The sequence below is a fragment of the Dipodomys ordii genome, unplaced genomic scaffold (assembly GCF_000151885.1).
Source record: "Dipodomys ordii isolate 6190 unplaced genomic scaffold, Dord_2.0 Scaffold130, whole genome shotgun sequence".
Taxonomy (NCBI): domain Eukaryota; kingdom Metazoa; phylum Chordata; class Mammalia; order Rodentia; family Heteromyidae; genus Dipodomys; species Dipodomys ordii.
This window is the reverse complement of record NW_012267346.1, coordinates 317611-333351: the sequence shown is the minus strand read 5'-3', so window position 1 is coordinate 333351 and position 15741 is coordinate 317611. Positions and strand designations below refer to the sequence as shown.

General features: G+C 36.2%; 1 protein-coding gene across 2 annotated transcripts in view; it reads left to right on the top strand.

Annotated features, from left to right (window-relative positions):
- The window catches only part of Cdkal1 (CDK5 regulatory subunit associated protein 1-like 1), a 520358-nt gene that overhangs the window by 357177 nt on the left and 147440 nt on the right, over nt 1–15741 (top strand). For both annotated transcript variants that reach the window (XM_013030462.1, XM_013030461.1), the window contains one exon: nt 14800–14980. In XM_013030462.1, coding sequence (XP_012885916.1) covers nt 14800–14980 — 181 coding nt within the window. The remainder of the gene's footprint in view (nt 1–14799; nt 14981–15741) is intronic.

The following is a 15741-nucleotide window of genomic DNA, read 5'->3' as shown; positions in this document are numbered from 1 at the left end:
CTTTGTCAGGAGGCAGCTCTGTGGTTCTACTGTGCCTTGTTGTACCCACAGTTTTTCCTTTTAAGTCAAGGCTTCATCAGGGATTGTCAGGCTAGTAGCATCACTCACATTCGTACACTTATTTGCAAGATTTTGTCCTTTACTAATTCTCTCTGTGAGCTAGCCCAACCATCATTTGTATATACCAAAATTATGAGTAAATGTATGTTGTATTATAACTAATTATTCATGCATAGGAAGGGCTGATAAAAAGTATTGGTTTATTATTCTAAATGACTTCCAAGGATTATTCAGCAGGTAAAGAGACAATTACTTAGTGTTTAATTCTTTCTTCCCCTGTTCAGAGTCTTTACATTCCTGAATATCTGCAAATGAACCTTACCCCCTTGCAGAAGATGTTGACATTTTGGTCTGAGTCCTTCCCTGCTACTATAACAATGTACAGACAGCATCATTTATAAACAACAAATAGATTTCTCCCAGAATTAGAGTCCAGAAGTCCATGATCAAGAGCCCATAAGTTTAATGTCTGGTGGGGGGCGTATCTCATAGGTGGCACAGAGTAAATGCTCCCACATGGGACAGAGGGCAAAAGAGAGGGTGCTTCATTCAACCTCCAGCCTTATTTCCAAGGGTGCTACTCTCTGCCCCCAGGACCTAGTCACCTCTCGAAGTCCTAGGGAAGCACTGGAGATCAAGGCCATGAAGAAACCATAGAAGCCAGTACCATAAAAGAGAAGTTCTTTGTCGTAATTTGTGGTCAGTACTTGAATGCGGGTTTCTCAGGTGGCAGATAATTTTTTCTTGTGCATGGCCTGTGAACGATGCCAGATTTGGTATGGCACACTGCTATAGTAATCTGAAGACTGCTGCAGTTCTTTTGCCAAAGGTAATGTAAGCAGTGCTCCTCACTGGGCCCTGGGGACTTGGGGCTTGATGTTAAAACACTCCTGCAATATTTGTTTGCTCCCAGAGCTGGGTGCATTGTATCCACTAATTGTTCTAAACTCGTTCTCATCCTCATTTTGACACCACTGAATATGAGTGGGATGAAACACAAGCTTTCTTGCAGATCTTTTTTGTTGTTGTTGTTAGCTATTGGCACAGACATGCTATGTACAGAGGGCTTTTTTCTGTATTTTTTTCCCTTAACTAAAACAGCTGTGTAAGGAAAGCTCCAAGAGCTGGAAATCCTATTCTTTGGCCTTCCCTCTGCACCATGGGTCCATCACCATGAGCAAGCGCCCTCTCAGTGCCCTTGTCTTTGAATGTGAGAGTAGTCATTTCATATTGGAGGCACAAATGCAAAGTGAATGTCCAGTGTCTCATTTATTTAGTAACACCGGTGCTTTCATAGTCTCAGACAAGTCATTGTACAGTGACATCTGCTTATTATCACTGTTATCAGAGAAGGGAGCCTTCTAGAATAAGGGTGTATCTAGTACCACTCAGTAGTCACCATCCAGAGTAGAAGGCAGCTTGTCACTTAAGACCTCAAACTGAAAGCAAACCTCAAGGATCTAGATACAGGCTGTCCTGCTTATTGCTTTGCATTTTAGGGCAGGTTACCGAATCTCTCTGTACTTCCATTGCCACATTTTTTCCCTCAGTTTAAAAACGTATTAAGCTGAGGAAAAAAATGTATTGCCTGTTGTAGATGAATCAGTGTTTGAGAAGCATTGAGACATCAACATTCATAAGTGTTAGTAATATTATTTCAGAAAGGCTAAAGTTAGAAAATGCCACAATTTCAGCACAATAGTGAGCTAATTCATGAGCAACTAATACTGTTTTCTTCCCTAAATGGTGACTTGGGGAATTGTGTGTCCTAGTATCACCGGACATGGTGGCTTTGTTCTTGAGTTCTGAAGCATTTCTTGGGAGGAGCAGCTCCCATGAGCAGGAAAGTGACTGGAGCCTGGCAGAGCTGCTGACCCCGTGTGAGGAGGGACGGCTGGCTGCCTGAGCAGCTGTGGGCACTGAAGCAGATGGAGTTACTCAGAGTCAGCAGGAGCCACAGAGTGTTCTGGGGCACTGACGCGTGGCTGGGCAGGGCTGCATGGTTCTGAGAGCTGGAAAATAACCACAGTGACAGGCCAGCCAGGCATGGGCCAAACGGGGATCCAAGAGAATGACATTCCCCTGGCATAAAGGCCAGAGTGTTTAATGGGCAGGCAAGGTGCGTGTGACTTTCTATGTGAAAGGTTCTTGGCCACCTCTGTCCCTCCCCTCTGCAGTTCTTGTGGACCCTCATCTGTGAGAACTTGTGCAGTTACGTCCTCCACGAGCATGCGGTTTGAGAATGACGTCCTCACTCATTCCTGCAAGAGCAGAGGCAGCACCGCCAAGAATCATCTCCCAGGGAGACCTTCACTTTGCTTCCAAGACTCCGTGCTCCACTCTCCCTCCAAGTTCTAGCCCACGTTTGCCCAAAACCTCGAGTTGTTTCAGGAGTGCCTTGACTCACCCTCAACATTTCTATTTCTGTGTATAAAAATCTAAGGTGAAACAGTGTCCTTACCACCACATCAAAGCATCTTTTTAAAGTATTCACCTGAGAAACAATGACCTCATTGAAGGTAACCAAGTGGGCCCCAGTGCCCATATGTCTGAACTTTCCCCACAGAGAAGCTAGTTACTTAAAAGCCCAGGGGAGTGGAGATCCCCTCCACTCCCCAGATCCTCTGAACTTGCAGATCTTCAAAGTAATATGTGGAGACTCACTAGTCATGCAGGGATGAGTCATCCAGAGGTCAGTAAGGCCTGTTGCTATGTTGAATTTACTCACCTCACTGTCCTCTCTCTAGCTCTGAGCACTGCACCCTCATTCATTGGTCACCTCTTTGAAGCCCCACTGCCTGTGACGTGTGCTGCCTTACTTCTGCACTGTGGGTATGTGGACCAAGCCCTACTTTGTGTACTAGTCTGATGAGGAGGTGATAGGTACCAAGAAGACAGGAGCAGACTACCACAGGGCCTCTAAGGAGGGGCTATGAGTGACCTTGCCAAGAGAAAATCTAGAAAATTGCAGCCAATATGTGGTCCACAAAGGAGAATGTTTTGTATTGGTGTGAGGAGATTGCACAGCAATGTTGGTTGCTGAGTTAGTGCTAGAGAACAGTAGCACACACATACACACACACACACAAATTCATGTTTAGTGTAATGATGATGTCTATACACATAGTACTTTAGTAATGACATAAGACTTGAAAGTGTAATGCTCTCTCTTTTAGTCTTTGTTGACACTGGAGTTTGAATTCAGAGCCTCAGATTTGCTGGTCATTACTTTACCACTTGAAGTACAGCCTCAGCCATTTTGTTGCTTCAGTTATTTTCCAAGTAGGCCTAGCTTTAGACCTCGATCCCCTTACCTATATGCCTCTTAATCACCAGGATAGCTATAGATACGTGCTACCAAAGCCTGTGACTTGGTAGTTGAGAGATTGGTATTGCTAGTTACTGCCTGAATGGGCCTTGAACCACAATCCCTCTCACCAGGCCTGGCTGCAGTATAATGTCTGAGTGCTATAGAACTCATCTATTGGAAATAATAGACTGAATTCTTGTTAGATAATGGGCTGGATAGTCAAGGAACTGTGTTGTGTGTATAATTCTCCTAAGTTCTTCCTGAGACCTGGTATTTAGTCACCTTCCAATTAGTTTTTCCATTAAAGAATGCTATGATCTTGGTTTGAGTGTCTAAAATTTCAATAAGTGGTTTTCTTCAAAGTTTAATTTTATAAGATTTAAGAAACTTGCCCAACTTTGTAGTTTTTGCACTGTCCTTAAAGGAAGAAAATATTCTTTTAATTGGTTCTGCTAATGTGAATGCCCTTTCAAATATGAAAAAATAAAGCAAGAGGGGAAAGTTGATTATTTCTATAATTGGATTTTCTCTTGAATAAAATGATTTCACCTACTTTATCTTTCTGACTTAAGGGATGAGGCTGGGGGCCAGGCTTCCTTGCTATTGTAGTCAGAAGCAGTCAAAAGCAGGTATGGTCGGTTCCAGGGTATCAGAATGGCATATTGGTTTGTGCTGTAATTAATTACTGATGCTGAATATACTTTGGCCCCTGCTTTCATTCCCAAATCTGAATTTCCACTGTGTGCAAAATAATTCCATCCAGGAAGAATTCTAATTACTTTAGTAATTATCATCTTATCTCTAAATGGAATTCAGACATTTGCTGCAGTTTATGAATGTTAGAAATGTTTCATTTCCTTTCACCTTGAATAACAGAAAAATACACATTACTGAATTCAGCTTCATTGAACCTTATAATTCATGTTGCCATGACAACAGAAAAACTCATATAAGAATTGTGTTAACAGTACCATAGACATCAAACACCTTCCCTCCATCCAGCAGCGTCAGAAAATGATTTTAATAACATGTATAAAAATTCCATGAAATTTAATATGGTTCCTTTTAACTATCATAATAGTATTATCCAGTGTGCTTACTTTTAATTTTTAAAGCAATATCTTTGGTCTTATGTAAGGCTTTGTGTTCATTCCAAAACATTTGCCATGGAATGTAAGCCTAGTGTTACTGGGAGAAAAACTCCCTTAACATTGTAGTTATTTAATTTTTTTGTTAACAGTTGATGATTCATTTGATTTTTGCTTGAAGCCAAACTGTATATTTTGGATTCACACCAGGTTTAGGAAGGTAATAGATAACACTAAATCTCTGGTGTTGCCTTTTCTATTTGTCCCCACCCTTTATTATTTTTTTCAAAGCATATTTGACAGCTATTTTTCTTTTGAGTCTCAGAAGCAATTTTCCCATATACTTGAGCAGTTTTTGGTACAGGGATTTAAGACACTTTTTGGTTTGGTTTTGTCCTTTTAAATTCTAGTCTCATTTGCAAAATGTTAGCAAGTCATTTGCTATTGTGTCCTTCCCTTCTGTCACACATGATATTTTACAGTGAAACAGTAAAATTGGATCAAATTTAAATGATTTCACTAAATGATCAAATTTAACTGGATATTTTTAAGTTATTGAAAGTTTTATTGCTTTCAAAAATAGGAAATAACTTTAAGAAACTATTTGGTACCAAGTTTTTCTGAGAGGCATTGAATGCCTATCTTTGATTATATCATATATCATTAATATGTATGCTAACAAGAAGATATTGTCTAGTATGTGAAAAAAACGTTTTTTAAAACAGGTAGGGTTAAACTTCTCTTAGAGCCAAAAATTGTTACAGCTATTCTCTAAAACGAATTCATATTTATAGAAATACATTTATGTAATTTATGCTCTTTTTTATCATTTGCAGAGAAATAAGGTTGAGATTTTTTGAAGGCCTGTCTTTTTATTACTAATTGCTCATTGATTTTTATTAGAGAATGTGGTGTGTAAATGTGCTACTAAAGGGGAAGAATATGAACATTGGTAAATGTGATGGTTTAGATTAGAGTTGTTACAGGAAGAATAAACTACATTACACTAATTTCTAACAGGGAATAGTGAACCTGGGACTGATTTTGTATTAGTTACTTTCTATGATATTCAACACTATGAAATTGATTACACCTGACATTTGTCTACTTGCCCATCAAGCAAGTAATATCTTATGACTCAAGATCAAACTGAATCTGTTACTACAATTTCAACTCAGATTAGTTGGATACCTTGTTTTCTTTGTTTTAGTAGAAATGTATAATGAACAGATTGTAACTAGATCAATCACCTTACTGCCCTATAATCTACTTTCCTGATATTTTTTGGTTGATCTAAAAGTGCTCTCAGAAATGGTTAGTATTCTCATTTGGGTCTTAGGTGCCTTTAAGAATCAGAAAAACACAAGGGAAGCGATGACATTGTCCAAAAAAAAAAAAAATGTACTCTTTACCTGACTTATGTAACTGCAATCCCTCTGTACATCACCTATATAATAACAATAAAAATGTGTAATAAAGAATCAGAAGAATATTATGACCTCTCCCCCCAAGAAAAAATACACATAAAATTTTATATACAACTAGATAGGGCCCTGACATGGAAGAAATTTAGTGATGTAGCCAAAAACAAACCAGTGTTGACAAAGCACTTTATCTTACATTTCTTTAATCTTCATCCCTTAGTTTTAATCTTCATTGATTAGAAACATGCCATTCTGCCACTATCACAGTAAGATAGTTTACATTAAGAGGGTGGTTCTAGGTCATTAAGAAAAGAACTCCCTGATTAAAGAATAGGAGGAAGGAAGGAAGGAAGGGAAGGAGGAAGGGAGGGAAAGAGGGAGGGAGGGAGGGAAGGAGGGAAAGAGAGGAATGAACTGAGAAAAGACCCAAGACTGGAGACATAATGGACAATGGATGTTAGGGAGATTGTTAGGGAAGGAAGGAAGGAAGGAAGAGAGGGAGGGAGGAAGGAATCTGTTTAATTGAGCAAACTTCCAAATAGAAAATTTCATGAAGAACTTCTCTTTAAGCCGATTACTTTTTGTTTCCTGTGCTGTGACTTGAATTCAGGGCCTCATACTTAGTCACTCAGCTGGCACTCTACCACTTGGGCTATTCCTTCAGCCCAGTTTTTAGATATAGTTTCGTTCTAACCTGGCTAGCTTCAATTGCAAATCTTCCAAACCTCAGCCTGTTGTCTAGCTAGATGTGAGCCATCTGTGCCTGACTTAATCTGGTTACTTTTATGTAAAACCTTGAGGCAAGATTATATTTTAGTTTTCAACTTGTAATGGCCAATTTGTATTTGTGCAATCTCTTTTAATATTGTAAACTTTCAGAAATACAAAATGCCAGTATGATCCATTCATTAGATATTTTAGGACTTTTGTCACATTTCCCTGTAGCCAGAATGTTATTCAGATTTGGAGCCTTTTTAAATTCCTTACACTTTACATATAAACCAGCTCACCAAATGTCAGTTTCTTCCAATTTTAGTTAATATCATTTGTGATAAAGACAAACTAATTATATTTAAGGTCTTTGTATCTCCTATGTTCTCATCATATGCTTCTTCTATAATTTTCTAATACTTATCTGTGACACTAGGTAACCTCAAATGTGAGCAGAAATATGGACCATAGGTGTGAGGTGTTGGAGAAGTACAGGTCAGAGTAGTTGGTGCGAGTGGATTCCTCACATCTGTTAGTCTCTTAGGGAATCAGACAGTCCTTAAGTACCTACTGTCTGTCAGCTGCAAGCTTAAATTCCTTTCATTCATTACTTCCCTCCATCCTCACAACCATGCAGGCAAGCATGAGTGGTAGAAGATAGCCTATGTCTGAATTCTGATATCTCTGACACTGTTGCCACTGTTTATCCTGGAACCATCTGCAAAAGGAATAATGTCATCTACTTGTTTTTCGGTGAATAATGATAATGACAGGAACAAAACTAAGTCATATCTTGGAATAAATTCAACCTGTAACCAGTTAGGTTTAAAGTATCTTTTTTTTAAAACTCAAAATGAATAGTAAAAACAGTACCAATTGAGTTGGAAATTTCAGATTTGAATTCAAATTGTACCAGCAATGGCCTGGTAACCTTTCCTAAATCTTTTACCTTCTATAGACCCAAGTATCTTCCCTTTAAAATACAATTCCAACAAAGAAAAACCTCTTTTGTCCATATCTTGGGGTTCATTTCACTTAACATCATCTTATATTGTCATATGTACATAGCTTTTGAGCTTCTCTGCTCATCTAATAAGATTATCCTAGACATACTAATTGTAGGTATCACTATATTATAGCAAATGGTATATAAAAATTATTAATAATAACTTCTGATCAGCCAGTACTTACAGCACATTGAGATTTTAAGGGCATCAATGACTTGGATTAGAACGATTGCTTTAGGTAATGAGTGACCAAGTTTTCAGATCAGATTTGTCCTTTACTTAAAACTAATTCTGACCAGTCACTGGTGGCTCACACCTGTAATCCTGTGTACTCAGGAGGCTGAGATCTGAGGGTCACAATTTGAAGCCAGTCCAGGAAGGAAAGCTCTGGAGATTCTTATCTCCAATTAACCAGCAAAAAAACACACAAGTTGACAGTGGTAGAGTGCTAGCTAGCCTTGAGCAAAAAAGCTCAGGGACAGCACCCAGACCCTGTATTCAAGCTTGATGACTGATCCCAATCCCCCCCCCCAAAAAAAATCATGATTCTGTAACTGCTTCTTTCTGCTGGTACTTTCCCCATTTTTCATGGAGACTGACACTGAATCTCTCTCACAGAAAGGTATATTTAACAAAATAGTGGTTGTTAGCATAGTGTCTGGCACTTATGTTTTTATAATAGTGATAGTTGTTAACATCTCTTTAAAGGGTTTTGATGTTCATTGCCAATGTATGTTGAACACTGTGGCCATTCTGAGCCCTGTGTACTAACACACTAAACTGATCTGTGGATGCTTCTACTGTAGTGAGCTGCTCAGAGGCATGCAGTTAGCCAGTTAGGAACCATCTTAGTTAGGCCAGGGAAGATCTTCCTCCCAGACAGCCATATGTAAAAGACCAGAAATGAACTTCCAAGCTATACTGGTCTTTGTCTTGATTACTCATAATGACATTTCAGCCTTTATCTATGTGCGTGTGTGTGTGTGTTTTCTCTTTTAGAAATTGAGTTCTTTTTCCTCTTTGAGCTCAGGTCATTTAAGATTTTTTTTCTTCATAAAACTATGATAGTAGTACACTATGGTGGAAATTATCTTTACAACTTCAGCAGGGGGAGAGGGAAGGATAATAGGAAAAAAGCAAAGGAGCGGGTAGCAATGTTTGACAAGAAATATACTTATTACTTACTCACGTAACTGTACCCCCTCTATAAGCATCTTTACAATAAAATAAAATTTTTAAAAACTATGATAGTAAATTCAGTATTACTGATAAAATTCTGATTTGATATTAAAAGTTGAATTATGTCTCCTGTTTCTTCTGTCAATATAGACTAATTCTTTCCTCCTGTCACATATACTTAAGAAATGTCTTAAGTTCTCTTTCTTCAAGTCTTTGAGTGATTTCAAGCCCTGAACATACTCTTTTCTGCCTTCGCATTTTCTTTAATATCTTTCCCTTTTGCCCTTCTTTGTCCACATTGTATATTTTTACTATATCTTGTCAGTTGGTCAGCCCTGAAGACTTGTTTACAAGAATATTAGAGACTGGATTCCTGCATTCTCCCTATCTTCAAAAAACATTTCTCCTCCAAATCTTGGGTATAGTTTATACAGGGTACAACCTTCACACAATGGAAGTGTATACTTTGTAGATTTTCTTTGTGGATATATACAGTTGTACAACTATGACCACAATTCACTTTTAGAATACATTCATTATGCCTGTTTGCAGGTAGTTGTGCTCCCTAACTGTAAGTCCAGGCAACCTTGATCTTGAAATTTCATATAAATAGAATCCTAAGGAGACCTTCTTGTCTTTCCTCTTGTACTTGAATGTTTTTGAGATTCATGCATGTGGGTGTATGATCTTTTATTTGTATGTCAGTTTCATTCTGTGGCAATAACACATTTGATGTACCCCTTCAACAGTTAATAGACCTCTAAACTGTTTCCAGTTGGTTCTACTGTGAAGAATAACACTGAGAAAATCCACATAGAAGTCTGTGGGGACATACATGTTTATTTTTCTTGGGTAAATAACTTAGGAATGGAATTTCAGGTCACATAAGTGTTATGATTTCCAAAACTGTTTTCCAAAAATGCATGCACCATTTTACATTCTCAGCTATAACGGATGAGAGTTTGTTTCTCCATATGTAGCAATATGTATTCTTTTCCAGCCTTTCTTCAATATAGCCATTCTACTGAATGTATTTTGCCTGACTGCTAATGACTGGGTAGCTTGTAGTATGCCTGTCTCCCGTTCCCATCTGTGTAGATCTTTTAGTGCTGATTTTTTTTGGTTATTTGTCTTTTTATTAGTACAAGGCCCCTCAGTTCAAGCCTCAGTACAGACCAAAAAAAAAAACCCAAAACACCTCAAGTATATTATTTTATTTTTTCTTAACCCAGGCCATCTGCTCATGGAGTTTGGTGTGTTATGTTTTATCTTGATGACAAAATACCAAGAGATTGAACTACTAATTCAGTTTTGTAATAGACAAAAGGATATTGATATGGCCTTCTTGATTCCATTTTCAGTTCCATTCTAACTTATTACTTTCAAAGAATTTTCCAAATTTTGCATTTATTGATGTATAATTTTTATAATACTTGTGAGTTCTCTTAATGCTAACAATATTTGTAGTAAGGATATCATTTCATGCCTGAAGTTGGTGTTTCATGTCTTTTTCATGATCCTATTTAATGCTTTAGTCATTTTTAGTTTTTTTCCCCAAAGATAAACCTTTTACATTTACTGATTTTTCTTTTTTTTTCTCTGACTTACATTGTTCTTTCTGTTTGTTTTATTTTAAGTATAGTTTGGAATCTTAAATTATTGACTTTATACCTTTCTAACACAAAACATTAAATGTATTTAGATACGTTTTCATTTTTACTCAGTTCATGATATATTTTCCCTACCTACCTCAAAGTTTCTTTCCCTAATAGTCTTGAGATAAATTTTAACATGGCCAAAATAACTTTTTAAAAATCATGTATGGTTGTTTATGCCTACTACTTTTGTCAGTGGCTACAATTCTTTGCTGCTCATTTTTGTCCTTTTCTTTTGAGATAAGTAACATATGTAATAGTCCTAATTTTTCACATGGAGAATTTAAAATACATAACTTCTTGACTTACAGACTGAAGTAGAACTTCTCTCATATTTTTTGCCAATAAAACACCAAATGATAAGTAAAAATTAGGAAAAGTTTGAATTCCAATATTGAAAGTCGAGTGTATGTGTAGGTATGTGTTTTTATTCAGGGTAAAATAGTTAACTCTTAAAATGTGTAGATTTTTCTTAAGTCCTAGCCTACGGCTTGCAAACAAGAGGTACTATGGCTACACATACCTGACAGTTTCATAACTGAATGTGACACTACTTCTGATAAGGTCAGGTGCATAATTAGACTTTTCCATCTTTTGTTCCCAAACTGTTTAGCAAACATATTTTGCTGGTAAATATAAGACAGAAAAAAATGAGTCAAAAAATTCTTGTTTTTAACAGAACATTTTCGTTCACATGTTTATTTCAGAATTTTTTCCCAACTACTATGAAAACAGAAATGTAGAAAGTTGTTTTAAATTTACGAACACATATTGCTTAGTGATTACATATATTATACTTCATAAAATTTGTGGAAATGACAGTTTCAAATTTTTGAGTGTTTTGAAAATTCAGAGCTTCTCAAAAGCAGTGTTTATCCCAAATTAGCATCCCAAATATTTGGATTAATATTCTATTTTACACTTCTTATAATTTCCTCTTAGCCACTTAAGTCATCAGATATCAAGTTAGAGTTTTCTCTATTTGAAACTTCTGTGATTTTCCCTTACTGAGGAGAAATACTTGCTAGGCAATTAACTGTGTAAATGAGGTTTTATTTTCACCTAAAGGGCCAAATTATTGTCAATAATGTAAGTGGCATCATTTACATATTTATTAATGTATAGATGAGCTTCATCTAATGTTAGGGTGCAGTCTCTACTTCCAGTACATCTCATAAGCTATATTTTTACATAGTTAGAAACCAATTAAACTGTTTCTCCTTATTAAATAATATAATTCAATATAACCCTTCCCCTCTTGTAATATCAATCCATCTTCCATACAGATTGTCAAATACATTCTCATATTCAACATCTTCTTTAACAATTATTATGACCCCCTATAACGGTTTGTCTTTCCCCACTCCTTCCCCCTGACACATTGGACCCAAAGGCCAAAGTAAGCAGGTGTTACAAAATATTTAGCTCCACTCATGGTTCAAGAATGATGGGAAGTCAGTGTGGGACTTTCCTTTGGGAATCACCATAATCTGTTGCCACTTTCATTCCAACACACAGCTTATGACAATAGCCAATTGTCCTTGTGTCTGCCGCATTTTAGTTTCTTATTTTTTAAAAAAGATTCCTGGGGAAGATGGACTTCTTAGTTATTATCTGCTATTATCTATTATTTACTCCTCTTACTGTAGTTGTGGATTTCTTTTGCTCAGAACTAGTTAAAAGTGAAAACCCAGTTAATTGAAAATTATATCAGGATCATTGTTTTCATAAACTGACATGTTAGATTGAAACCCCTTTATAACAACTCCCTAAAGATAATAAAAATGAAACAAAACTATTTATATAATTTTTCTCTCATGTCTTTTGTCTAGAAAAATGATCTTTTAATCTGCATCATACTATAAAAGCATAAGAGCTGAATAGATTTTCAAATATAAGATTGATGATTAGATGTGAACAAGGGAAAAATATATCCATATCACAGGAAGATTTTTAAATGATTTTCTAATGTTTATTTTTCTGTATAACTGTCTCTTTTATTTATCATCAGAAAGAAAAGCCCCACTGCTTGAAATCTATACTAATTAAAGTTCAGCCAAATTAATACTAGATGAGACAAAATATATTAGAGTAATAAAATATTTTCTGAAACAAATTTTTCTTACTTCTTTCATACAGACATAGTATGCATCATGTACAAAGCTGTAGGTTTAATTAGGAATTCAATATTCTGACTTTGTTCATTTATATCCCTTTTTCTCTCTTATGCCACAAAATATTGATATTCTATATGGATCTTCATTTATGTGATCAGAAATTTGGTATAGGTATTCATTGTATTATTTGAAATGCTTTTCTTGTATTCATAGCTCCCAATTTTTAATACTTAATATTCTGTGATTATTGTTCTGTTAAATACAAGTGGATATTGTAGTATTGTAGCATACTAGTGACCACAGGATAATAACTCCCAAGCCACTAACATCTAGGCCTCTCAAAAACAAAGGCAACTTCCCACTCACACTTTGCACCTAAGTGTGAAAATACAACAAGCAAGTGTTACTGTTCACTGATGAGAAGTCTCAGCCACTAATATGAGAGAATACAGTACAAGAATCTGGAAGAAATTGGTAAAATTCAGGGAGCAGAAAAATTAGGAAGACTTTAATGATATCGTCAGATAAGTAAGAAAAGATGTTTTATCTCTAAAACAAAAACAAGATACTATGAAAAGGAAAGTTGGAGAATAAGAAAGAAATATGAGAAATGAAAACTATAATATTGAAATTCTAGTAGAAGAATGTAAAATACGCTTAGATAAATTTTCCAGAAACCAGAACTAGTGGACATATATGGAAAATAGGAGAAAAAGCTGGATATCTATCCAGTAGTTTCAACATTCAATAATGAAGAGTCTGTAAGAAAGATAAATTATTATAAAAATAATGTAAGATAATTTCATAGACTGAGAAACCATGAATCTCCAGATTGTGCCTTGTGTCCTAATCCAAGGCATATTGTGTCATGAAATAATAAACACTGAAAATAAAGTTGGTACTTAAAAAGTGTGGCTTAGTGGTAGAATCTTTGCCTACCATTCATGAAGCCTGGGTTTGTTTCCTCAGTACCACATAAACAGAAAAGGCTGGAAGCCGTGTTGTGGTTCAAGTGGTAGAGTGCTAGCCTTGAGCAAAAAAAAAAAAAAGGTACAGTGCCCAGGCCTTGAGTTCAAGCCCCAGGACTGGCAAAAATGAGAGGGAGGAGTAGGGCCATGTAAATAAACAAGTGTGCAGGGCTGGGGGGCTGGGTGGTAGCTCAGTGATAAAGCCACTGCCTCCTAGCATGAACTTATTCCCTGGGTTCAGTCCCCAGCACTACTTCAAAAATGCAAAACTCAAAACAAACAGCAACAACAAAAAAATATATCAGAGTGAATTTGGCTATGCCAGTTTTGACACATGCAAAATCCTGACAAGTGATCAGGAGTGATCAGCTTGGAGTGCTGTGTACCACCAAGCTTACCACACTGGATTGGGCATGTTCCTGAGGACATGTTGAAGACAGCATGTCTATGCTGAGAGGAAGCAGTTTTGCCCTGTCACTGAAGGCATACACAGGGTGAGGTGGATAATGAAGATTTAAAAAGACATATAGCCATGAACACAGGAAAGAAACAAAGGAAGACCATGTGTTCAAAAATAATAGCAATTAATCATAAAAGCAGTATATACCTGAAGATAGCAGAAGTGGCATTTTCAGAAAGGAAAAAAACAGTGGATTGATGAATTATATAGTGTCCAAAAATAGTATTTATTTTTCACAAATCTGATGGAGCTTGTGGAAAACATTAGCTTAGGAATGTAGAATATTAAGCATAATTTTAAATAGATTATTCAAATAATCTATTTTAATTTTTAATAAATTATTTAAATTTAAATAGATTATCAACTCTAAAACTTTGATAAATAAAACTTCGTGGTATACCACTGAACTCCTTGGTGAACAATACCTTTGCAGCTCTACCACCAGAATTGCTATTAATTTAACTGGAAATTACACACCAATTATGTTGGAAGTGAAGGCTAGTATACTTTAGGAGCTAAACTCTCATCTATTATAATATACCTAAAAATCAATGGATCTAGAAATAACAGGAGAAGCATGTCTTAAATGCAGTGGCAAGAACAAAGACATTAGACATAAACATCTTTGAGGATGGCCAAGGGACCACTGTTTCTTATAGCTAACTTTTAGTATTTGGAGCTTTTAAAAACTATTTACTAGTGGTTCCTTTCCTCAAAATAAAATGTAATTTTAAAACTCATACTATTTAAAATGTCAGGGCTATGAAATAATTATGGCTATCTAGTCAATTTTTTACATTTTTCTTTTGGTATTTTGTAGGGTTCCTGGAATAACAATTGCTACAGATATTATCTGTGGTTTTCCTGGAGAAACAGATCAGGATTTTCAAGAAACAGTGAAACTTGTGGAGGAGTACAGATTCCCAAGTCTCTTTATTAACCAGTTTTACCCAAGACCAGGAACTCCTGCTGCAAAGGCAGAACAAGTCCCGGCACAAGTGGTAAGATACTTTCCTTGTCATGTCTCAGTTTGTTCCAATGACTATAAAAATGCAGCTGCATAGCCTACCCCGCCCTGAAGTTATGAAATACTGGGAGAATTCCATCTTGGGCGGGGGAACCATGAAAGAGTTAAATGACTGTAGGCAACGAAATGTCACCTTTTCTTCTTTTGAAGAGTAAAATCCAAATATTTTTTAAAATTACTATCTAGGATTAACTTGCATGTACATGATAAATATTTGGATGTTTCAAAATCAAGCAACATTTAAATATCTGTAGGCAAGGGCTGGGAATGCAACTCAGTGGCAAAATACTTTGGGTTCTAACCTCTGCACCACAAAATAAATTAATTAAAAGTAAATACATATCCGTGAGCAAATAGGCTTTATATTTCCCTCTTTCTCATCATTTATTAATTAAGGCATTCCTATGCTTTTCTTCCTTCTCCATGGAATATATATGATACGTTCTCATTTGTCTACCAGTCACATCTATTTCATTCACCCAGTCAGGAGTATATCATATCCTCAGTGAAGCTGCTTCCTTCCTTTCATGCTCATAGATACATAAGAATAATATTACTCAAAGTACACGTGAGTTTGAGCTATAATAAAGGCAAACTAATTTCCCAGAATGTCCTAGAATGAATGATTTCAAGACAAACATTGGTTTCTATATTCATAGGTTGAAGGGAGAAAAATGTACAATTAACCTTATAAGGATATAGAATTTTTTAACTGGAAATTTTCTGTTGTTTCAA